This window comes from Talpa europaea (genome assembly GCF_964194135.1).
Source record: "Talpa europaea genome assembly, chromosome: 13".
Classification (NCBI taxonomy): domain Eukaryota; kingdom Metazoa; phylum Chordata; class Mammalia; order Eulipotyphla; family Talpidae; genus Talpa; species Talpa europaea.
In genome coordinates, this window is record NC_140080.1 from 85,452,554 (window position 1) to 85,479,536 (window position 26,983).

A 26,983-nucleotide genomic window follows, 5' to 3' on the forward strand; every position below is an offset into this window, starting at 1 on the left:
GCAAAAGGCAGCTAGATTTTGATAGTGATTAAGTTAATCTGTAGTTTTGTTGGGTTATTTTAAAGATTAAATGTGTTAATCCTTCAAACTTGGTGCTTAGAACAGTGCTCGAAGTGTAATAAGACAATATTACTTTGTTAGATGTCATTATTCTGTTATCACTTGAGTTATCTCAAATATCCCAATAGTTTGATATTTTTGTTATTTTTACTGCAATTACCTTTTTTTGGGCATGGCATTTTCCTCTTCATAGTTACTCCCTTTAGTAAAAGTTACTTTTTTTCATATGAAAATTTTGTTTTCATATGAAATTGTTACAGTCTATCAGAATTGCCAGAACGTAATTTTTACCTGTAAGAATCAGTCATAAAATTCTACACTTTAACATTGTAGAGAAGCCTACTATGACATTTCTAATTACCATTTCTGTATGTCATGAAGTTTTTTAACTTTAGAGCATTATCTAAAAACATTCTTATTACAGGACATAAAAAAATTGTTCTCTCATTGGTTTAATACATTATAAATTTGGCTAGAAGCCAGTGTTTCCCCTTAATTCATCACTGTGAGCTGAAGGCTAATGTATACATTAGAAGTAAAAGTTCTTAGATGCACTTAACTCATTGATTACAAAGACGTTTTAGCATCAACTTGGTATCTTTTGGAAATTTTTTAGAGAATGGCATAATCCTGCCTTATAAATGAATAAATGAATTTGAAAAATTTACGAGTCTGTAGTCAGTAAAGAAATACTAATATAGTATACAAACAAACACTTCAGCTATATGCTAGGTCCCTGAAAGATACACTCAGCTGGTTAACAGAATATCTAAGCAATATTTTGCATAGCAATTGTGTGGCTCTTTTTCAAAACTGGAATTTATGAGTTTAATGTAAGCTATGTAGGAGATCAGATATGAAATAACATTCCTTTGCATGGCACAATCTTGGTTACAACAATGTCTATTTGTTTGATTTTCTAAACTGAAAGAAAAAAAAAAAAACAAATACCTGCGATTGGAGTCTCACCATTATAACATTTTGTATCAGTGAGGGTTTTATAAACAAAATAAAAAAAAAACTGAAACACAATCAGTAAAACATAAAATGAGATTTATTGATCAGATCAGGTTGCATGCAATTGTGGGAGCTGGCCAGGCAATCGATGTAAGCCTGTTTCTTTCCTGTCTTGTGCTGTGCCTGAAGATTCAGAATTGGGAAAGAAAGATCAATAAATAAGGGGTGGGGGTGGGAGAATACAGTCAAACAGGAATCTATAGAGATAAGCTGGAATCCAGGGAGATGCCCACCTCTGACATCCACTATGCAGGTGACCTACAGAAGAGGCTGTGCCTCCCCACAGAGCTGTGCACACACCTGGCCTCTGATTAAGGAAAGCTTAACCTACAAAAACACACCTTTAACTTTAACCTACAAAAACACACGTCCTAGCAGAGTTTTCTTGGAATCCAAGATAGCAACTTTGTAAAGCACTGTTTTGTTCTATTGATGAGTTACTCATCAGAAGCAAAAACCTACATTGTTTTAACACTTCTGAGATTTGGGTCACATCTGCTAAGAAATGTTTAAGCACACACTCATTAGGGGTCTTGTTTCTGTCCAGGGACACATGTGAGCCTTATGGGTAATGCCTGTCTGTTCTTGTGTCCTCCTCAGAAAAATTCCATTCAGAACCACTGTCAATATTGTGCTGAACTGGGGGCAAAATAGCTTTGTGCTTGGCTGTTTCCTGCTGAGTTATAATGATCCAATAGTAGGGAAACATATGGAAAACATCAATCTAAATGGACTGATACTAGTAAACAGAATGATTTAAAAGTTCTTTCGGGCCTCCCCTGTGGCGCAGCGGTTGAGCGCTGGGTTGCGAAGCTACCCGCGGCCTCTGCGGCGCCGGTTCGATCCCCGGCTGCTCCCCAGCCACCGGAGGAGGGTCCCGCATGGCGCGCAGACCTCTCCTGCCGCCCGCTGCTCCCCTCAGCAGTGTACTTCGGTCCTTCTGCCTGTTCTGCTCCCCGCTCTGGCTCTGGTGAATTCTCTCACCCTCCCGCGCTTCTGACTGTACCCAGTGCATGTATAAACAAAACAAACAAATAAAATAAATAAATAAAATATGCCTCTATAAAATAAAAAAAAAAATTAAAAGTTCTTTCAATTAATGTAATAACATCTTAGATCACGGAGCAAGACTATCCCTACCCCAAGAGTCCAATTATGAGGATTCCTGGCAAGTTTCAGAGTTCTCAGTAAGGTGCTCCGCACCTTGAGCAAATTTGGGTTTTAGCAACTTCGAGTCTAATATTCCAAGGCCTTCTAGGTACTTCCATTGGTACCCTAAAGTCTTCCACAAATAAATAGAAATATATAGAATTAGAAATGTCAAGTGAGAAATTAAGTATCAAAACAAGGAACTTTAAAAATCACGTGAAAGTGATTTTATTCAAGTACACTTGAATTCCTACATGAAATTATTTATATTCTACTAAATTAAAACTTTGCAAAATTGACCCTGGTGGAAACAGGATTAAATGGACCAGTTACCATAAAAGAAACAAGGAAGATAATTTAAAAAATACCTCCATACAAAACTTTCAACTGAACTTGGATGCCCAATATCTCTTCTCTAACTTTATGGCAATATTAACCAATGAAAGTAGGTAGCAGAAAACAAAGAGAAGCATTTAAGGATTTGAAAGGAAGAACTATTTTTTATAATAAATTTTATTTTTATATTCCTCATACAATTTCAACCCCCCCATTTTGATCCCAATCTCTCCCCTCCCTCCACCCACCCCCCCCCAAAAAAAGTGTCTCTGGTTCATAGATTTTTGTTGATTTTGATTTTCACTTTCTTATAGTTATTCATTTTCCTGGTCCCTTATTTAAGTTTTCTAGATTCCTGCTATGAGTGAGACCATCCGGTATTTTTCTTTTTCTTTCTGGCTTATTTCGCTGAGCATGATCCCTTCCAGCGCCATCCATGTTGCTGCAAATTGCATGTGTTTATCTTTTTTGAATGCTGAGTAATATTCCATGGTGTATATGTACCACATCTTCTTGATCCTGTCATCTATTTTTGGGCATTTGGGCTGTTTCTAAAGCTTAGCTATTGTAAATAGTGCTGCTATAAACATAGGGGTGCAGGTGTTCTTTGGAATTGATGTTTCTGTGTCCTTTGGGTAAATACCTAGGAGTGGAATTGCTGGATCATATGGAAGCTCTATGTTTAGTAGGTCCAGAAATCTCCACACAGCTCTCCATAGTGGTTGGACCAGTTTGCACTCCCACCAACAGTGCAGAAGAGTTCCTTTCTCTCCACACCCTCGCCAACATTTGTTGTTGCTAGTTTTTTTAATATGTGCCATTCTCACTGGTGTAAGATGGTATCTCATGGTAGTTTTGATTTGCATTTCCCTGATGACAAGTGATGTTGAACATTTTTTCATATGCCTGTTGGCCATTTGCATTTCCTCTTCAGAGAAGTTTCTTTTTAGCTCTTCTGCCCATTTTTTGACTGGATTATTTTCTTTGTTGTTGTTGAGTCTCATCAGCTCTTTGCAGATTTTTGTGATCAGTCCTTTATCATTAGTGTTGTGTGCAAAAATGTTCTCCCAGTTGGTGGGGTTTCTCTTTGTTTTTGTTATTGTCTCTTTTGCTGTGCAGAAGCTCTTTAATTTGATGTAGTCCCAGCTGTTTATCTTTGCCTTCACTATCACTGCTTTGGGTGATGTGTCTGTAAAGATGTCTTTGATGTGCAAATCACGTAGTGTTTCGCCTATATTTCCTTCTATGTATTTTATGGTTTCAGGTTTTATGTCTAGTTCTTTAATTGAAAGGAAGAACTATTAATGAAGGATATGATTGTGTACCTGGGTCTGTATTTCTGAAAAATTCAAAATAGAAAATTGAAGAACCATTATAATATTAAGCAAATCTGGCATTAGACAATAAAAACCAATAAACACAAAGTCAATAATTTTCATATAAACAACAAAACATTGACAAGCAGAAGATGAGAGATGAGTCGCAAGTAACAAAAGCAAATAGAGAAAGTAAAAATAAATAGCTGAGGATTTGAAAGGAAGAACAAAAACTATATTAATGAAGGATATGATTGTATATCTCAGTCTGTATTTCTGAAAAATTCAAAATAGAAAATTGAAGAACCATTAATGAAAATTAATGAAATGAAAATACCCAAAACCTCTAGAAGGAAAACTATAAAGTAATCCCGAAACTTGTAATAGATGGGTCACTTTCCCAAATGGAAAGACACATGTTTAGGGCTTAGAAAACTCAGTATTATAAAGAAGTTGAGAAAAAAATAACACGGAGAGGATAACCCTTTCAGATATTAAACATTTTGTGAATTGTAGTTAAAATGATCCTGCATGAAAATTAAATGTGGGGCCTCCCTGGTGGTGCAAGGGGTTGGGTCACAGCACTATGAAGCTATTCGCAGCCACTGTGGCATGAGTTCGATCCCCAGTCGGGGAACTAACCCACATGGCAGCAGACCTCTCCAATCTTGCCCACTGCTCCCCTCAGCAATGTATTTCAGTACATCTGCCTGTTCTGCTCCCCACTTTGTGTCTGGTGAATCCTTTCACCCCCCACACCTCTGGCCTGTACCCCAGTTCTTGTATGCTTAAATAAGTAAACCTATGGGCTCACAACCATTAATTCTAAATAGACTTGAGAAGAATTTAGATAAAAATTAATACTGATATTTATTATAAAGGCCAATCTATGAAAAAAGCTAAAGTGCCCAAAGGTAGATGAATGGATTAGGGAGATGTGGCGTATACACACAGAGAAACACATACACAGGGAATGAAATACTAATCAGCTATCAAAAAGATAAACTCTTGCCTTTTCAGACATCCTAGGTGGAACTAGAGGAGATTATGCTAATCAAAATAGAAAGAAATATCAGATGGTATCACTTATATGTAGCATATAGAGAAACAAAACAAAGAGTCAGTCCAAACCAATTAATAACAAACTCTGGAAATCAAACTAAAATTGAGGCTACCAGATGAAGGGGGTGGAGAAAAAAAGTAGGGAGGGAACACAATGGACTATTATGGAGAACTTTCAGTATATTACCTTACCTCTAAATCATATACAATGTTGTAAATAAATGGTACCTCTACAAAAAAATAAACAAAATGCAGAACTTTATGTTGCAAAAAAAAAAAAAAAACCAAAACAGCAAATAAACCTTCTTAACAGACCAAAATGCTATAGAATACACAAAAGAAAATTTATTTTTAAAAAATTTACCTTTCCTTCCCTTCTTCCAGAAAATGTCTTTTGTTCTATTGATGCACAGGTTACAGGTCCCTAGAGTAATGCAGTCATCATAATTTAACTATATCCTCCAGGGCATGGATGAGGTTATGGGAAGCAGTGTTTCAAGGTCAGTTGGTGAAGCACCCTCAGACTGTCCTTCAGACAATGAAGGACTTGCTCTCAGAATCCCAGTACTCAAAATGCACCTGCTGGAGCCCAGCACAAACCAATCAAAGAAAGATGATTGAGGAAATATTGAACATCTCTCCATTTCATGCTTGACAGTTTTATTGAAACCATCCACACTGCCTGCAAAATAATATCACTAATACTTTGTCACCCATTTTAAGCTTTCCAAAGTGAGTTAAGAATATTAAGTTGGTTTTATTAATTGAATAGGGTAAAGCCACAAGGTCATCACTTCTGGCATCCTTAGTTACTTGGAAGATAAGCAAGGACTGCCAGAAGTTTGCGCAGCCAATTCCATCTGTGGAGTTGCCATCCCTACATAATTGAAGTTTATGTTAAGCCCTCCGCTAAAGAACAAAAGAATGTCTTCGTGGGTCATGAAAATAAGAAGTGCCACGTGTTAGGTGGTGAATGGATGCTTTCCAGAAGACCCCAGTTCTCTAAACCCTGACCTACTCACTGACAGTGTCACATGCTCTCTCTCAGCACAAATCTCACTTTCAAAATTATAGCCCCATTGTACTTTCTCTTTTCCCAGTTTATTTAAAACGGATCCTTTATGATAAAATATTCTATTTGAAGGACTTATACTCTTTTGCAACTGAAAACAGAAAAATAAGCTTAGGAAACTAGACTTGAAAGGCAGCACAGTAATCATTAAATCTAAATATGCACCATATAGGTGAGGATGGAAAGAAAATAGACACCTTGGACTTGGAAGGAATCTTCTTCCACCAAATGCTCAAAGATGAATTTTATTAATTATGACATTTTGCATGACTTTGAGAAGCTTACACATACCTATACATACCTATAGACTCAACATATAGGCTTTGGGCTCATACTGTGCTGGACTCTGTAGGTCCAGTGCTGACAACAGTAGTATATCCTGAGCTAATGGAATTTAAGTTAGACAAAAATGAGGCATGGGGGTGGAGAGAGAGATGCTGGGCACCCACATGTTAGATATTCTAACTATGCGAATCATGTTTCTGTCGATACCAGAGAAAATTCCCTTTCTATGTAGAATGAATATATTTCTACTTTCTACCTATCCCACTTTTCATTTTCAGTGGTAAAAAACAATGGTATTAGATTTTATTCTGTCACAAGTCATGTAAATATTCTCTGCACTAGACTTTTTATCTGTAAACTGAGTGGGGGAAGGGGCCCATCACATGATTGCGTAGATTTCCTTCTCCCTTTAAGACTCATTAAGCAGAGCCTCGAGGGTGTAACTAAATTTGTTTTCGTTTTCATACTGTCCACTTGTGAAGGGCTGTGGGGATGAGGCTTTAGATTCTGTATCTAAAAAATCTGCTGGTTCTTGTGGTAGAGTTGGTGACACAGTGATAATTATGGAGAGTCAGGCGTGTTTCCTGAGATACAGCAACCTTCGGGCTTTTTCTTCCCTTTTAGATTCATAGAACCAAGTACTGACAAGATCATTAATAACTGTGACAAAATAAACAATACTGCTAAATTTGTCAGCTTTTTGATCCTTTCCAGTCCATGTTTTAGCCCAGTTCTTGGAAATGGAAATCTTGTCAAGGCTTTTATTTTTCTTTGTGGTGTTATATTTTTAGTGCCAAGGACAGAATGTTTGCAATTACTCTATTAAAACTTAAGAATATTGAGGTCCCATAAATTTAGGACTCAGGAAATCACATGGTAATAAAAGAGAAATGAAATACAAAAAAAAAATGAAGAATAGGCATACACAGGTAGAGATGACAGCTGAAATTCATTTTCAAAAGAAACTTCAAGGATGCTCAAAGGATACTCAAGGATGCTAACCCTATCTCATGCCTAGTTTTATATGTCAACTTCCTTAGTCTGTAGAGACATGAAGTAAAGTTTATCTACAATTATTTGCCTTCATTAAGAAAGGAATTTGTGTTAAATATCAGTGTCCTCCACCCTTCACTGATAGGAAAGAACAAGTATGGGCCAGTGGACTTTATCCATGTTAACCAGAATCTTTCAACTGGATTAGAGCCTAATTGGGAAACACAGCACCCCCCAATACTGCCCCAGGCAGATTTATGTACAAATAACAGAGAACAAATTGGCTGCAGATCAGGCATACATGGTAGGTCATGTAACTGGCAAGTGATGAGCATCTCATTCCACACGTGTAATACAATCTCCCTCGCCATGGCCCTGCAGGTCCATCATATCTAATTCCTCCCTGTACTAGAAGGTTAAATGCAGGTGTGTCTTTCTCTACAAAATCTCCAACTAAGTAGCTTCAGTTTCTCCTTTGTAATCATCAAAGGTGTGGCCAGAGAAGGGTGTGGTCAGTTAAATAACTTAGAATCAATTTCATCTCTTTTCCCTAAAGAATGAGCAGTTTCATTTAATACTACTAGTGCAATGACAGGCTTTATCATCCTTCAGAAGGGTTTTATATGAGCAAGTTTGGGGATTGGGAGAAGAAAGAAGGTAGAATGATGGCAATGGTTCTTTAATTGGGAGGAAATCAGTCTACTTGGCATACTCTTCTAGCAAACAGTTTGCTTCAAAGGCCAGAAGCAGTGGCTTCTTCAACTCTAAAGTCCTAGGAAAATATTTAGAACCATCGAAATTCAGAACTAGTGACTGCTAGGCAGTCAATCAATGCAGACATTTTCCAGGAAGAATTTCAGATCAATAGTTGAGCCATCTATCTTTCTATTAGGAAGACTGGTTGCTGATGGCTGCAGTGCATCTCTTCCTGGGCAATCCTTATACTTTGCACAGATATTTAAAAGGGAGAAAGAAAGTATTCATGGTCAGCAGATATCCATCCTGAGAGTCCTACTCAGGTAGGGAAGCTTTTGCAAAAAGTACGTATTGGTAAGTCAAAACACGTTGCCTTAAAAAATATTTATTAATTGAAAAAATATGCATCCATAATACATTTATTAGACTTAGCAGCAGTATGATTCAAATTTTAGGAAATTTTAATGTAAAAAATTGCAATCTTCCAAATGATGTGATACTGATTGTTATGTACCTAATTGTCATCTTCATCATTATTTATTCCAAGGCATGAAAACTTTTATTTTCAGCCACTAACTACAAAGATAGCATTAAAAATAAAGTTTTGTTTACTTTAATGAATACATACATCATCTTCTGACATGCAGGAAATGACTGGAATTTTTAGATATGTTCATGTAATAAAGTATTGTTGAAATTTAATTTTAAACACCTCAGAACTCCTAAATAGTACAGTGATTTCTGGTCAGGGATTGGGGGGAGTATTCTTCCTTTCCATAGAACAGAGAGAAAAACTTTCACTCTATGAAAATCTTCATAGGTTTTCCTTTATAAAAGGATATGACCGACCCACAAATCCAGAAAGTTGTACCAAATGGCAGATCACTTTTCTAAACTTCAGGCTATATTTAGTATTTAGTAGGTGATGGTGGCATCCAAAGGCATACAATGGTAGTCTTAGCCTTACCTGTGCAGCCACACCTGGTTTGTTCCCTTGGATCATCCTGACGCATAGTCACTGTATTAACAGGCGAGATAAGACTGAGGCAGGAGAGGTTACAGCACTGGAAGTAATGGCAAGTGATTATTCCCTCAGTCCCAAGAAGCAATAGCAGAATTACCATAATTATGCTTCTTAATGCTCTTCCCTTTTTTCAAGGCCTGGAACATATTCAACAGATTTGCCAGTTGCATCAGATTTACCATTGGAGAGCAGAGGCTTAAGTATTTCAAAACAAAGATTTTTAGACATTACTTCTGAAATGATTTCAAATCAGTGTTTTTAGATATAAACCATTTTTCCTATCTGCTTTTCTCTGACACTCCCCATAGATAATGTCAGTCTCTCTCTAACATGCCTGCATCATCTGGGACATGTTTACCAGTCCCCTGTGATTCTCTCCTCTTTGTGGCTTCATACTCTTGATTTCAAAGGACATTGGCTTTATTTATTTTTTTAAAGATTTATTTATTTATGCATACAAGAACTGGGGAACAGGCCAGTGGTGTAGGGGGTGAGAGGATTCACCAGAGACAGAGTGGAGAGCAGAACAGGCAGACTGACTGAAATACACTGCTGAGGGGAGCAGCGGGGAGACAGGAGAGGTCTGCTGTGCCATGTGGGTCACCTCCCTGGCTGGGGATTGAACTCGTGCTGCAGAGGCTGCGGCTAGCTTCACAATGCTGTGCTTAAAACCCCTTGTGCCACCAGGGAGGCCCAAGGACATTGGCTTTAAAAATAAAAATATATGTATATATATGACTCTAATTTCTTATATTGCTGTGGCAATGGCTAGTAAGAGCAACATTTAGATTTTTGTTCCATGTGTGACAGACATGACACAAGCAAATTTTGCACTGCTCCTCAGAGATCCTTCCTCTCTGCTACATGGGGTGCTGCCCAGTTTATAAATCATTGAAAAAAGTCAGTAAGTCTTACCAAAAAAAAAAAAAAGATTTGCACTGAATGATACAACAGATATGCCCTTACCCCTGAAAGCTGTTTTGAATTAGTTAAATCAGAATGTGGTTAAACAATTTAACCTTGAAAACTAAATCCATGCTGTGTTTTGAGAAAAGTAAAGGAAAACCAACTTTAATCATAACGTGCTATTTTTTCTGTCATCCACAGGCCCACCAAGACCATCACTATGACCGATGGGGACTATGATTATCTGATCAAACTCCTGGCCCTTGGAGATTCCGGGGTGGGGAAGACGACATTTCTTTATCGATATACAGACAATAAATTCAACCCCAAATTCATCACAACAGTAGGAATAGACTTTCGGGAAAAACGTGTGGTGAGTTTTTAACTATCCCGTTATCCTTATTGCTGATCTCTCCCCCCAGCCCCCCACACTAAAATGAGGCTCAAGAAGCTATGTTTAGTACATTGCAAGGTGTCTGTCTTTTCTCACATGAAATTCATAACCTGTCACTTTAATTAACTTTAGAAGATTATTTCTTACTTTCTCAAATTATAAATAACATTTTGTTTAGAAAAATATTGAGTGGCACTATCACTTGTCTCCAAAAGTATACAGAGCAACTAAAATAAATAATTTATGGGTTTGTAAGTGTGTTTTCTATGAATTCTTAAAGAATCTTTCAAAACTTGATTTATTCAGTATCTAAAAACATTAACTCTTGATCTGAGTTAAGTTCCTTAGTAAGAACCAGTATTTACTTCCCTACTCTTAAGAAAGAGGTTAAAAGGATGATTGGCAAATAACATGAACATGAGCTTTGTGAGTTCTTACTGCATTTGTATTTATGTGGAGACTCAGCCATCAATCATTGGCTTATTATGAACAGAATGTGAGACAAATCCATGCTATTTTCCAAGATAAGGGAGTTTAAGTGAGAATCACAACCACTTCCTTCTCCTATGCTAGACGCTAATGACAGGAATAAGGATATTGTGACATGTGAGACGTGTAGCATAGGCACATAAGCTTCACCAGATTTACTGCCACCCAAGGTGCGCTTGAGTGCCAAGATGGCTGCGGCTTCCAGTTGATGTCACACATGTACTCGTTCCTTGAGAACTGAGGGGGAAAGGGAAATGGTGGCTGAGCAGTTGAACCATGGGTCCTTATCCACGTCCTGTACCTTCTCTGAAAGTCAATGGACTTTTGACTTTGGAACTTGCTTCCAGCCCCTCTGGGGGTGTCCTGTCTTCTGTTTTCTCATGTGCCTCTACTGTTGTAGGTACAGATCTTTGCAAAGTTTACTTTTTCACACATTTTCACTAAACCATAATCCAGGGAGCTGATGAAATATTAAAATTGTAAGCTTTGCTTAAATAACAAATCAAAGGTCCTAGTTTTAAAATGTCAACTTATTTTCAAATGAGCCTTTTATATAATATCTAGTAAAGGAAGACTTGAAATATCCTGCATAAACTTGTTGAGAAATTCTGTGCATATTTCATGGCTAAGTCACTTTGAAAGATCAAGTCATTGTGAAAGATATTCAGGTATTTGTAAAGCTTTTAACTGCTTAAAAAAAAAAATTGCTTCCACACCTGGTATTTCCTTTAGGTTTATGATAACTCTTTAAGTTAGGAAGAGATTATGGATCACAATTTACAGATAAGAAGGCAAGACTTAGAGGTTAAATAAAGAGTTATTTGAACCTAGAACTTGGGTCCTAAATCTAATGTTTGCTGCCTCCATGAGGAAATGACAGAAGGTGTCTAATTTAAGTTTGCAGTATGCCTAAATTGTGTTGAAAATCATACTTGTACTTGACATTTAAAAGTGAGAGTATATGTGATACTTCTGGAAAAAAACAGAGCAAATATTTATTCTGCACTATGAACTTTGATTATCGTAATTGAGAAAAAAACATGCTGAGTAAACCCAGAGAATTTGAACGTTGACAAAATCCAAAGCAGTATCTACTGATGAAAATTGTTTATTTCAGGTTTATAATACACAGGGACCCAATGGAACTTCAGGGAAAGCATTTAAAGTACATCTTCAGCTTTGGGACACTGCAGGACAAGAGCGGTAAGAGCCAATGACTTTGTTTCTAGTTACAAATAGTTTAGGAAAACTTATTTTAGGGGAACCTATTCATGTAAATCATATATAGTGTGGTAAACCAATGTTGCCTCAAATAAAAGTAAATAAAAACAAAAATCCTATAGGTATTGATATTAAAAAATACATTTCTCATAGTTAGATTTATTTACTGTTACATAAGATGGAAAGATGTCAGGAATCATTGATAATAAATCAGTTACTGATAAATTTATAAATAAAGCAATAATGAAAACAAGAAAGACTTACTTTATTTTTTTTTTTTTCTAACCTTTTTTTTTTTTTTTTTTAATAGAGGCATGTCTTTATTTATTTATTTATTTTGTTTGTTTGTTTTGTTTATACATGCACTGGGTACAGTCAGAAGCGCAGGAGGGTGAGAGAATTCACCAGAGTCAGAGCGGGGAGCAGAGCAGGCAGAAGGACTGAAGTACACTGCTGAGGGGAGCAGCGGGTGGCAGGAGAGATCTGCGCGCCATGTGGGACCCTCCTCTGGTGGCCGGGGAGCAGCCGGGGATCGAACCGGCGCTGCAGCCGCGGGCAGCTTCGCAACCCAGCGCTCAACCGCTGCGCCACCTGGGAGGCCCAAGAAAGACTTACTTTAAAGTGAATATTGTATATGAACTAGAAAATCACGCTATCTGCAATTCTTCTCCTGGTATCCAAGTAGACATTTGTATTGAGAAATAAAAATAAGTTTTTTTAATAGTTAATTCACCTTCACTAGCTTGACCTATCTGGTGCCTATTTAAAAAATCAGACTCTCAAAATTCTCTGTGAAGATCCTCATTATGCATAATCTTTGTACTTTCTAACAGGGAAAAAAAATCTCCAGGATTTAATCAAATCAAGGTGGGAAGTTAACAATGTTGTAAGTGCTACTTAACTAGAGAATTGATAGAAAGGCTGTTGACTCCTTCATCTCTTTCCATCCGTTCATTCATCTGCCCCTTGCCAATTGACTGACTTTTTTTCCTAAGATTTTGGTCCCAACATCACCCTCCAATCAGAATGTCTAGTCTCTTCGCTGCCTCCCGGATCCTCTCCTTTCACCACATCTGGCTTCTATTTCACCTCCTCTGTGTGGCCTTGCTGAATACCACCAGTGAAACAAACTCCACCATTGCACCTATTCTACCACCCCTTCAGTCTTTGCATTATTAGCTATCACCTTGACCTTTTATTTTTGTCTCCAACTGCTGTTAATTGATTCACACAGTGTCGTCAACCCCCAAAAATTATCAGCTTTGTAAGGGCAGAGATCTTGCCTGGTTTTTCAGCATAGTCTGTGATACAGTGTTCCAAGATAAGAGGTTCTCAGGAGACAGAGGTACGGATGGCTTAAAGCTCAAGGTGCTACCCCGTTGTCTGATGAAAGTGGATTTCTTTGTGATCCAAGGTTTTCAAGTCCTAGAGACCCCAGGCTAGTGAACTTTTCCATATTAGATTCAATAAAAATTGGCAATACATTGGCAGAGAAGATATTTAGAAGGCACATACCTCCAAATTCTGCACTGCATGTCTTAGAAGCATGTTTATGCTTGTAAACACTTCAGTTTTTGAAATGCATCCAAAATGTTCTCGCTTTCAGTGAGTGTAAACGCCAGGAGAGGTGCTGGGCCCTCTGTTAGCTCTTTTTGACTGTGAATTCCATTTGCACACATCCCTCAACACTGCTGGTTCCTTTGAAGTCATTCCTCACAAGAATCTCTGTTCAGATGTCAGTTTTGTTGTCACAAAGATGTATGTTTTATAGACCAATTTAATTCATTTTTGAAGTAATATGGGAAAATGTGATTCCCATATGTCCTCGCACATGAGATGTCAGCCTAACAGGATGGCAGGCTTCTCTCATCTGTCACCTTAAGATAGCTGCTCTCAGAGGGAATCGGGGAAGACCAGGGACAGTCCTAGTGACACGGAGGTTGTTCATCCCTTGGGAATTTTACATTTTCTATAGGAAAGGTGTAGCTAGGCAACAAGGTACACAGCGCCTCACACCTCACCCTGTGCCTGAGCTATCTGACAGTATGACTCGTATAAGATAATGGTTATTGAAAAAGGTGGCACTGTGGGAAGGAGAGAAAAACCACCGCCCTTGTGTAAACCTAAAAGATACAGGGTATTGTCTCAGTTTTCAAAGAGGGAGAAAGAATGATAACATGACCTTGAAGTCTTTTTTTTTTTTTTTAATGTGGTTCTTGTTTTCCCCACCCTGCCAAATCATCAGCCAGAAGGAGATTGGAGGGTGAATCTGGAGACAAATTACCTTCCTCCCTGAGAAAACCCTTGGAAGAGTGGTGTGAACAAGGGTCTTGGTACAATGCTTCAGGGGCTGAGCCTGGTCCAGTCAAGCATGTCATATCCATGTCACTGTGGATGCAAATGCTTTTGCCCCAATGACAGCCATACAACAAGCAAACTTTTAAGTAACTTTTTCATGTGTTGTAGGCAATGAGAGGGGGCTAAGACACAATCTTATCCTCAAATGAGACACATGCACACACACACACACATCCTTTGTGGGAGGACAGAGAGCAGTCTACTCTGAGCAGGAGATAATTTTAATTACTGCTAAGAGAGATAGAGCCATTCAATAAAAACACTATAATATCTGTAAACTTCCATCAACTTCTAGAGACAAATCCACAAGAAATTTTTGAGTAGGTTGTTCATAGTTCATAATCATAATAATGATGCTTATCAAAAATCCTGATTCGGAAACAGTCATTAAAATACCTCTTTTCTTTCCCGCGATACCATAAGTATTGTTCTCTACTGAATTCATGTAAATCTTTAATGATTTTATATCCTTTGCTAATCTCTTTATTACTTCCCCTCAACTTGACACTTAGTAGGCAAATATGATGTTCAGGGCCATGAAAATATAATGGATAGCAAATTAGAAAGATAGCTCCTTTCCTCTTGGAGCTTACAAAACTAGGGTGGATATCTGGACTAATAACAATGAAATGCAATATAGATTTAGAAGAGTAACAGGAAAGCAAAGGGCCAGCAGCAAATACTCCCAGAGGAGCATGGAACCCAGATGTAGGCATTGGAAAGTTCTTGGGGAGCTGATATTCCTCTAATATCACAAATGCACCCTCATTCACAATGTATGAACATGTGTTACACAGGCTGAATGGGTGGCATTAAGGTGAAGTTGCCCACTGAAAAAGCAGCATGTGTGAAAACCCAGCGGGGGGAGAGTAACTTTCTAAGAACTAAAAGAAGAAGAGCATGTTGGTAGGTAGTCAAGAGCTGAAGCTGGACATATTAGCCAGGGCCTGTTAATGCAGTACCTTGTCAGCTTATTAAAGAGTCATTATCTTGAGAGCAGTGCATCATCATTGAAATGTTTTTCATAGAGGATTTCTATAATCAGTGGAAAGCCATCTGGGGGCAGGTCCCAAACAAAGCTGGAACAGGAAGTCCATTGAGAAGGCTTTCGAAGGTATCCAAGAAAACATAATGGGTTCAAACTAGAGTTGTGACAGGGTTGATGGGCAGCAGAGAGAAGGTCAAGAGGTATATGTTGTTTACAGTGGGTGAAGGAGAAGGAGATTATTTTTCCAAGAAGATAGAGATGCTATTGACAGAAGAAGAAACCAGGGTTAGTTTGGTTTGGGACATGTAAAGTTAGAACTGCCCTCATTTCCTCCAAGTGGAAATATTCAATGAGTAATTGTCTACAGAGTGACTGTCCACAGAGTGTGAAGACAGGAAGGGTCTAGACTTATACATTTGAGTTCTTAACATATAGGTGATAATTGAGCCAGAGAAGTGGATGGTCTTGTCCAGTGAATGCATATAGAGTGATATGGAGTGCAGAATAGAACCCGAAGGAAACCAAAGGATTTACAAATAGGCTAAAGTGGGAAAATTAGAAGAACTTTTAGGATAGTAAGTGAATTCATTGCATTTCAAAGTTATATGCTTTTCAAAAAACCCTTGCTGAATTTGCTGCTTTATCTTTATAACCCAAACCTTCTCTAGTCCCTGGATGTGGTCTCTGGTTTCACTGATTGCTGACACTGATATGGATCTGAGCACATCTTCGACTCAAAGAAAATGTTAGGGTGGAAGGGTAGGAACAAGGGAGATAAAGTCTTCACATCACACAGGACAGAGTATATTATTCAAAGTCATCCACAGGAGATGAGCGTTCTTGCTTTTTCTCCTCAACTACTAATTCTCTCTGACCTTCTCTGTTCCTTTAATCATCTTCCTTTCTTCACTGTCATTCTTCTTCCCCCTGAGACATGGATGACAACCTAAAGCTCAGTTTTCCTCCTCAAAAAGTGATTACTTAAGAGTTTTCTCACCAACATTGTTTTTCCTCATTCCAGCTGCCAACAAATTGTGGTTTTCTGCCTGTAATCACAAGCATTCATTTCAGACCACATGTGCCAAGCTTTCTTCTGGGCACAGACAAGGAAAATTAAAAAATATAAGTTAAGGTCCGCATTCTAAAGTGGCTTACATTTTTATTGTGGGCCACAAGATGCCTGTGAACTAGCAAGAGTCTGTGTAAGCAAATGTGTGATTGAATTACAAACTCTGTGTGTAACTGCTATAGCACATGAAGCCAGGATGTGGTTTAAAAAAAGTCTACAACCACATGTCCCCCCATGACCCCTCAGCAGACTCTGTCCACCCTCCCATTCCATGAAACAGTCCTCAAGGGATGCTGTAGGATTTCATGTTTGAAAGGGAGGTCATGGGCCTCTCTGATGGCACAAGGGGTTAAGCACAGCACTATGAATCTACCTGCAGCCTCTGCAACACAAGTTTGATCCTGGGCCAGCCAGCCATGTGGGTGCCAGCTACCCACATGGCACAGCAGACCTCTCCTGGTTTGCCCGCTGCTCCCCTCAGCAGTGATTTCAGTAGATCTGCCTGTTCTGCTCCCCATTCTGTCTCTGGTGAGTCCTCTCACCCCCCGGACCTTTGGCCAGCACCCCAGTTCTTGGATGCATAAATAAATCTTTTTAAAAAAAGGGAGGTCATGTTTGTGTTGTCATTGTCATGTGTATAGCGAGTAACTTTCAGGAATGTCTACTGTGCTTTCTTGGCAGGTTCCGGAGCCTCACCACTGCATTTTTCAGAGACGCCATGGGTTTCTTACTAATGTTTGACCTCACCAGTCAACAGAGCTTCTTAAATGTCAGAAACTGGATGAGTAAGTGGGAACAAGTAATTGTGTTGACAACTTTAAAACCCAACAGCTCTATGTGCTGTTGCAAGATGAAACCAGATTGAGCACCACAGACTCACCTTGGGAAGTCATGAGTTTTGTGTTTCCTGTGTCACCTTCAAAGTGGTGGCCTTTGTATGGATCACTGATGATGGCTTGAAAATGTGTCTTCTCAGAGACTCTTACAAGAAGCCTATGTTACTTCATCATCACCTGAATTACAGGTCTTTATTATTGCCATGGAAAGGCCATTAATTCCACTTGTGCAGTAAGTCTTGTATGACTTTTCAAAACTGAGCACATCTACTAAATTTAATCTGAAAAAGACACAGAGAAAAAAATGCCATGCTTTCTGAGAGGATACACTGGTAACTAAAATGTGTGCCCTTGCATGTGGGTTAACTAATGGGTTAATTTTATCTAATGGATGAATTAGGTGAGAAAATGCTTCAGAGCAGACCAGGCACATGAAGATAAAGTATAATGCCAGTCGGAGCATATTGAATTTTTACTTTTAAAAATCTGTTTAAATACAAGGAGTCTTTTTTTTTTTTAAGATTTATTTATTTATTTATTTATTTATTTATTTATTTATTTATTTATTTATTTATTTATTTATACAAGCACTGGGTATAGTCAGAAGCACAGGAGGGTGAGAGAATTCACCAGAGCCAGAGTAGGGAGCAGGACAGGCAGAAGGACCGAAGTACACTGCTGAGAGGAGCAGTGGGCGAGGCAGGAGAGGTCTGTCGTTCCATGTGGGTCCCTCGCCGGCGGCGGGGGATCGAACCGGTGCTGCAGAGGCTGCGGGCATCTTTTCAGCCCAGCGCTCAACCACTGCGCCACCCAGGAAGGCCCTATAAGGAGTCTTTTTAATGGAAACATTTTCAGCCTCTATGACAATTTAAACATAAAGTTTAAACACAGTCTAATCACTTACTAAAGTCAATTTAGTATATGTTGTCATAGAAGTATTTGATTTTTCCTTTTTAAAAAATTGATGTAGCATTAAAGAGAATTTTTCATTTGCATTTTTCTTACAAATACACATTTTGATCCTAATGGGGACATATTAGCCCTCTAAGAGGTTGGTGCTAATTTTGTCATTTCTAGGCTTGTTGCGGCTGTCTGTGGTCAGAGTAATTTCTTTTAAATGGGATCATCTTGTTTGTCTGCTCACAGTCCTGCTAGGAGTAACCATCTCACTTGGAATAAAGCCTAGAGTCCTTCACCCACCTTCTAGGCTGCTGTGATCTGGCCTGGGGGCTTTTCTGATTCTCTCTGCCCCCTCACTGGCCTCCAACTGAACCTCTCTCATCACTCATGCTGTTCACAGGAGGGAAACTACATTCTTACCCTGGGAACTTCACATCTCTGATTCCCTCTGCCTTCATTTCTCTTCTCCTATTTAACAGCACATGCTAGTTCTTTCATCTCCAGTTTTTGCTCAAATCTGACTTATCTCTCAGGAAAGTTGGCATCACCACCCCACCTAAAGCAGGGCTTGTTGTGACTCTGCATCCCCTCAGCACATTTCATCTGGCCATGCCTCTACCTGAAGCATTAATTATTTCTTCGCTTACTTGTGATTTTGACTCTTCCCACCACTAGAATATAAGTTCTGTGGAAGTGCAAACTTTGCTTTGTCCCATTGCAGTTGCCTAGAGCCTGGATGGGTGACTAACTCAGAGCAAATGCTCAAAATATATATATTTCTTATTATTACATATCATTTATAATTATGTTTATAATTATACATTACACACATAAATTATATATGATGCATAATTACATATTATTACATATATTTATAATGATATATAATATGTAATTATATACGTGTGTGTATATCTATATAAAACTGCTTTAAATATGAACTCAATGATACGGTTGTTACCACTGGGGAAAATATCAACAAATTCTGACTTCCTTAATATCTTCTCCAAATGAATGTTTATCCTAGGATCTGTCTCTATTTTCTTTTATTATTACATTTCTTTATCCAAATTTTGGTGGTATTATTAGATTCTGAGGAGATAAGGAGATAATAAGATTATTAGATTCCTTCAGAGAATGATTTGTTCATCCTTTTATAAAGGCAAATGATTTTAAAAATTAACAGAAGAATTCTGTTGGGATTTAAGTTAATTAATTTCCATGTCTAATAAGACTTTAATTTCTAACATCCAAATATAAATATATCCTATAACAATAGGATAATCCTTTGTCTCCTTCCTCCAGCCTCAGCAAGATTGCACATGGTATAACTGACATAGATGTTAATGTAGCCCTGGTGACCTTGAAAACACAGCTGAAGGTTTCCTGCGGCTTTCTCCCTCCTTCCCTCCTTCCCTCTCTTCCTGTCTCCTTCTTTCATCTCTGTCTTTTGACAGGTGTTTTCTAGAGAAGGGGAAAAATAAGTTATGTATCTCAAAATTGTTTTTACATGAAATTGGATTCATATAGATACATAAAATTGTCATGATTAAAAAATATTATGTGTCCTTTATCATTAGTGTTGTGTGCAAAAATGTTCTCCCAGTTGGTGGGGTTTCTCTTTGTTTTTGTTATTGTCTCTTTTGCTGTGCAGAAGCTCTTTAATTTGATGTAGTCCCAGCTGTTTATCTTTGCCTTCACTATCACTGCTTTGGGTGATGTGTCTGTAAAGATGTCTTTGATGTGCATATCATGTAATGTTTCGCCTGTATTTCCTTCTATGTATTTTATGGTTTCATGACTTATGTCTAGTTCTTTAATCCATTTTGAGTTGGTTTTGTGCATGGTGTTAGGTAGTAGTCAAGCTTCATTCTTTTGCATGTAGCGACCCAGTTTTCCCAGCACCATTTATTGAACAAACTTTCTTTGCTCCAATGCATATTCCTTGCTCCTTTGTCAAAGATTAGTTGACCGTATATCTGTGGGTTTATTTCTGGATTTTCTATTCGATTCCATTGGCCTGTGTGTCTGTTCTTGTTCCATTACCATGCAGTTTTGATGATTATGGCTTTGTAGTATAGTTTGAAGTCTGGGACTGTGATGCCTCCATTCCCTTCTTTTTTTTTTTTTTTCAGGAGAGCTTTGGCTATTTGGGGTTTTTGGTGATTCCATATAAATTTCATCAGTACTTGTTCTATTTCTTTGAAGAATGACATTGAAATTTTTATTGGAATAGCATTGAATCTGTATATTGCTTTTGGTAGGATGGCCATTTGGACACAGAAACATCAATTCCAAAGAGCACCTGCACCCCTGTTTATAGCAAGCACTATTTACAATAGCTAAGCTTTGGAAACAACCCAAATGCCCAAAAATAGATGACTGGATCAAGAAGATGTGGTACATATACACCATGGAATATTACTCAGCATTCAAAAAAGATAAACACATGCAATTTGCAGCAACATGGATGGAGCTGGAAGGGATCATGCTCAGCGAAATAAGCCAGAAAGAAAAAGAAAAATACCAGATGGTCTCACTCATAGCAGGAATCTAGAAAACTTAAATAAGGGACCAGGAAAAAGAATAACTATAAGAAAGAAAATATCAAAATCAACAAACAACTATGAACCAGAGATACTCTATGGGGGCTGGGGGGGCGGGAAAAGGAGGGATTGGGGTCAAAATAAGGGGGTCGCAATTGTATGGGGAATATAAAAATAAAATTTAAAAAATTAATTAATTAAATAAAATAAATAAAAAATATTATGCACTGAATTTCAGGAGATAGAAACACAGCAACCTCCTAGAGGAAAGAACAGACTTACATGCTTTAACTCATCTTCTATTATCTCCACTTATATTTGAGAAACAAATGATATGAAAAAGTAGGTCCATCTCAGAAGGTATTTCTCTAGCGGTGGAAGAGCATGCATAGGGGTTTATGAGGGTGCTTCCTATAATTTATGATTAGCCTTCATAATCTGCATTTTGTGAGGCCCTGTCTCCACTTTATGGATGAGGAAACTGTGGCTCAGAAGAGGTAAGTAAATTGGCAAATATAACGAACTAACTGCCAAACTGGAGGTGAACAGTTACATAAGGAATCTGAAGTATGAGCAGTCATTTGACATCACTTGTTTATAACTAACTTGCTGATTCCATCTGCTTTCTTTCCAAGGCCAACTGCAAGCAAATGCTTATTGTGAAAATCCAGATATCGTATTAATTGGCAACAAGGCAGACCTGCCAGACCAGAGGGAAGTCAATGAAAGGCATGCCCGAGACCTGGCTGACAAATACGGGTAAGTCAGTTACCTGGTACTGCCCTCTGACTTTGTGCCCTGCCACATAGTGATGGAGCAGGGACACGAAGTTGACATGTGGATTCCCTTGAATCAACAACAGTGTGTGATTGAAATCCAGCTCCCAAAGGAATGTGTGTGATGTCTTTAAGAAAGCTCATAATCATAATAGTAGCTAACATTTATTAAATAACTTAAAATGTACAAGCAACTGTTCTATATTTTAACTCATTTAACCTCTCATAACCATACATAAGAGGTGTATAGTTATCCCATTTTATATATGAGGGATTGGGGCACAGAAAAGTCAAGTAACTGATGAGAAGTCACATAGCTAATAAATATCAGATCTTGACTTCAACCTAGTCAGACAGATTCTGAGTTCATGCTCTTCTACACTATATTCTTCTGACTCAATACAATAAAACTCTAAGGAATACTACGTGGCATGAGCATGCTTTTGTCACTCTTGTCCCGGTTCAATTTAAATGCAGATTAAGAAAATTTTTAAACACCCTGTGCAATTGCAAAATTGCCTTCCACAGTAAAATTTGTCATTTTTAAAATTTAAAGAGGCATCAGAATATCTGCCATATGTTTATTAAAGAATTCTGAGATCTTTAAAAACACACTTTTCTCTTGGAAATTTTGATTCCAAGTAATAGACTGTGCTTACATGAATATCCTATTCAGTGCTTGCTGAGTTTGTAAATCAGATTTTTAGATGATCGATTAGAAGGGATGGAATAATTTAATGGAATATTGATTGTTCATTTAAGCATTTTTACTCTCAAAATTCAGAATGATAATCCCTTGGCTTCAATTTCTTGAAGACCTCCTGTATCAGTTTCCTTCCCTATAATACTAAAAAGGGTCTTAGCACAAATAGGAAAGAGCAGTCCTCCCAATTTTTACACATGAGAAAAAACAAGGGTGCTTTCCAGCTCAGCCGACAACATCATGAGCATCTGTCAGCAGTCAAGTTTTGTATGTGTGACTCATTTGTACATCTTGTATCTTTTCCTGATTTCTTCCTCTTAATAATGTTTGTCACATCTTCTGTGCTAGCATTCCATATTTTGAAACAAGTGCAGCCACTGGCCAGAATGTAGAGAAAGCTGTGGAAACCCTTCTGGACTTAATAATGAAGCGAATGGAACAGTGTGTAGAGAAGACACAAGTCCCCGACGCTGTCAATGGAGGAAATTCTGGAAAGCTGGATGGAGAAAAGCCAGCTGAGAAGAAGTGTGCTTGCTAGGTTTTACTTAGAAGGTGGTGATCAACCACCCACCCAAATAACACTGCCCCAAACAGCAACGAACCACAGATTTGTTGTTGAGTATACCATATATAATGACATGTCTGTCTTTTTCTGCCAGAAAATTCTCTTTTAAGCAAAAAGAATAATTAAGTGTTCAAAAGAATGACCACTTATCTGTGAGGTCCCTTCAAACAAGATCAAAGATTTCCTAATGTGATCTCCCCATCACGGACACCCAATTTGTTTTTCTTAGAAAGAAAATGAGTATATAAAAGGGTCTACAAGAAGAAATTTCAGGGAGTTTTAAATCAGAGCAAAAATTCCTGTGTCACATTGGGAAATGAAATAGGCTTCTAAAGGGAGACCATGGAAGAGTTAAAAAAAAAAAAACTTGATATACTTGTTATATAGATTCTGACCTGTACTTTTGGGTTTGCTTTGGGGAGGGGAAGAATATATTAGCCAAAAATGGATGTCCAGTAAAGAATTCTTAATGGCTTATTAAGAATGACATTACTATATACATCCGATAAGCTGTACTTGAATGACTAAATATTATGGAAGTTTAGGAAAGAGTGAATGTCAGACTTCTGCTGAAATGTAGGAGATTGTGTAATAATGCCATTTTATATTCCTATTAAATGGCAGGTAGCACTGTGAATGACAAAATGCCAGAGAAATGCCCTGGCAAAAAATAAAAGCATAGGAATATGGTATTTGAAGAACTAAAATTAAATATATCTGTTACTGTTGTCTAGAAGAGTTACTTAGTCAAATTTCACTCAAGGCAATTAAAAGTTGACATCAGTTGGGATGAAGAGGATCTCTAGCAGTTTCCATTTCGAACAACATCTAGAAATGTGTTCAGGTTCATATTTCATTTTAGTCTTAGTAAAGGTAATAGTCACAAGGAAATATTAAAGATTATTAAATATCTCTTTTTAAGTGCAGTCAAGAAAAATTGTTCAGCCTTAAATTTTTTTTTTAGAAAAATATGTTGGTGATTTCACACAAAAAGTCACTATGAATTTAGGGTTCTTTTCATTCACACAAGCACTGGACACTCAATATCATATTTCTCCCCTCCAACCCAACTTACCATGTCTTTGAATCTATTGCAAAAATACAGATGTGTCACTTTGTAGATCAACAACTTTAGAATAATGATGGATCAATTTTATGATCACTCTGAATTTTCATGTCATTAATTACATAAAAATGGATGACATGCTATATTACAATATATTTAGCAATTCATTTTTATTTTGCCTGAAGTAAAATACTCATGGATTATATTTGGGATTTGGGCAGAAATAGATCTATATATTGTATCACACCAAAAATTTAGTCATTTTATTTTTTTACATAAAGTTGCCTTTTCTTTCTAAAAAATGATCACAAAAGTCTTTTACATTGGCCTCTTCTTATTGTCTAAAGTTATATCACATTAGTTTTTTTACCTTAATTTCTGATTAAAAGAAGCTACTTCTATTAGACTATCATTTAAATATTTCAGTCAACTTTATCAATAGCAAAGACATTGTCTGTCAAGTTTCCTGTTTTTGTTGAGTATATGATTTTCAACAGGATAGGTCTTCCTACAAAATTTTGCCAACTGTGTTTCGCTTTTTCATGCTCTGAGCTTTTTTTTTTTTACAAACATTGGAAACCCTCAATGCCTGAAACCTCTTTAAACTCCCCTGCAACTTTCCATCTGGCATTGAATCAATTTTAGGAATACAGATTCTAGGAATTCTCTGTATATAATGTTCTGAATGGACTAGACTCAGAAATGTACCATGAATCAAAGCATTTTGGAAGCTCGGATGGGGTTAAGTCCTGGTAGGACTTTCAGTGGTAAGTGCCGAGCTCCTGTGTCCCTGGCGCAACACCAACACCTGGACTGGATCTAGGTTGATTGTTCCCTTCAATGATGTTTTCTCCTTGTAGTTCTTCCTGATCTCCATGCGTGGGCCATGGGGACACAATGTGATTACCTAAGATTAAAGATGTTTGTTCTAGTAGAAAAGCATGCAGAAATAAGATGGCTGTTGCTGTGGCCAAATCTGGTGAACATTGGTAACTTATAACATCAGTTTCTTCTTTGGATTCAGTGTCATGTTCCCTGCATTTCCATAGTCAGGAATGCTGGCCTTTGTAAAACCCAAAGGTATTCTATTTTGGATACATGTTTTTGTTTCTATTAATTTTCCAGTTATATGATTGATTAATTGATGCCAAGATTCTGTCAGTGTGAGTAATCTAACAAGCATTTATTCAGGGCCTACGTTAAGATTGTCATTTGATCATGTAGCATGAAACAGAGAATACTGATGCCCACAACTACAGAAAATGCCTATAAAAATAACAATTGTTGGGCAGTGGTCTCAAGAGGAATAAAGTTTAAAACAGACAAGAAATTTAAAACAGGATTCTATTGTTTCTTATTAACATTTTTCCCTTTGTAGCTTTCCCAGTACAAGTGATATCTCTAGAAAAAGAAATTCTACTTAGTAATAAATATTTAATTTAAAAAACATTTTCGTGGTCAAGCTTGGCCTTTGGCCCAAATTATATGTAGCCATCACCTAACATTCCTTCTCTTCTTTTTCAGAATTAATTTTTCTGTGTAATTCGCTTTACCATTTCAAATTGATATAGAACCATGAAGTATATGGATTCTTATAAAGAATTGCAGACTCCCCTGTAAACTACAATAGCACATATTTAACTAAGATGTGTCCTGTAATCACAACCTCCCAAATGCTTTAGTAAACACTGTTGTATTTTGCAGAAATATTTAAAATATATATGAAATTCCTTTTTGAGAGTGAAACCATATCTGGAGTGTTTACACCGGTTTGATGTTTACATTGCTCTATCATGGTGCCTCAGATACTTCTATGACCAAATTGATCACCAAACACATAGCTCACTTCCCAGAATATCATGTTGCAGGAAAGTCTCACAGAGAGCCTAAAGGTCCTCTGATATCTCTAGTACCGTGTGCAAGATTGTTAGCAGAAACTGGAGATTGCTACTATCATTTCCTCGTCTCCTAACTCACTTTTTGTGGAATGGGCATTATTTGAGACATTTAACTGTGATTAGGTACAAGGTGACCTTTTAATCTAGAAAGTATAAGAAAAAAAATCTTTAAAAATATATCACAATGTTTATCTTCGTATCAAGAGGGTAGCAAGTCATGAACTGGCAGAGAAAATGCTAAATTCTGGGAATTGAGCTATGGGTCTCTAGATAAGGATTCTAAAATCCTTGCAAGTCAGCAATCTAGCCAACTTGCTATCAATTCCATATTATAAGCAAAAAAATTTAAAACCAGCATTTTCTAAAGTAAGTATTTTATTTATTTTTTTTTAACCCAGATGGGCCATTCTGTGTATCAGGGGTCTCTTTGTTTGGCTTCTAGTACAAGTTATTCTTTGCCAAACTGTACTGGTAGTATGAACTGGGGAAATGCTAAGATGCTGTCTCTTTTGAAAAGGTTGTCTAAAAATTCACCATGAGTTATATTTTTCTTATTCTTTGTCTGAGTTGATCTAGACTTATTTCTGGGGATACTGCTGAGTTCTTAAATATGGAAAACATATAAAGTATTACCTGAGATGAGTGTTATAAATGAGTGTCAAAGCTTCCTAAATCCATGAAGGTATAAAATTTCAGAAATCAAATCTGATAAAAATCATTGTTAGTTAAATAGGGAATTTTATAACCTTACTACCCTGGCATTTTGGGTGGAAACTCAACCATGAAGACATTGCAGAGCCAAGTTTACAAAGAAAAATGAGTTAAAATTTGGCTAAATAGAGTTCTTAAATGTCCTCCAGAATATGGAAAAGGTAAAATCTAAGGTATGAAACTAAAAAAAAAGAATTAGTAACAGAAAAAATTTTTCTAACTAAATCTATGTAAATATTTATTTATGAGGTAAAGTTTTCTGCCCTTACAACTAAGCTAATAAAAATATTTAGTCACCAAATATTTCATTATTGCCATCAACATTTAAGAAGCTTAGGAACTTTTTGTTTATTCCATTTAATTAAATTTTCTTATAAATTGCTCTTTGATTAATTTTTCAAAGAGTAACATCTCTAAGATTTTTCTGCAGAGTTCTTTTTATCAACAGTATATGGTTGAGATTATTTTCTGACTTCACATATAAAAAGAACAACAAACCACAAAACAGTACCAAAAGTATTATTTAAAAGTGTGTCATCTTTTTGGG

General features: G+C 37.2%; 1 protein-coding gene across 1 annotated transcript; it reads left to right on the forward strand.

The window, feature by feature from the left end:
* Window positions 1–10,136: 10,136 nt before the first annotated feature.
* RAB27B (RAB27B, member RAS oncogene family) lies at window positions 10,137–22,734 on the forward strand (the record flags this gene model as incomplete). The annotated part of the gene is made up of 5 exons (XM_084251857.1): window positions 10,137–10,289; window positions 11,917–12,002; window positions 17,117–17,220; window positions 21,353–21,476; window positions 22,545–22,734. 5 exons carry the CDS (start codon window positions 10,137–10,139, stop codon window positions 22,732–22,734), a joined length of 657 nt encoding a protein of 218 aa, XP_084107983.1.
* Between the last annotated feature and the right edge of the window lie 4,249 nt (window positions 22,735–26,983).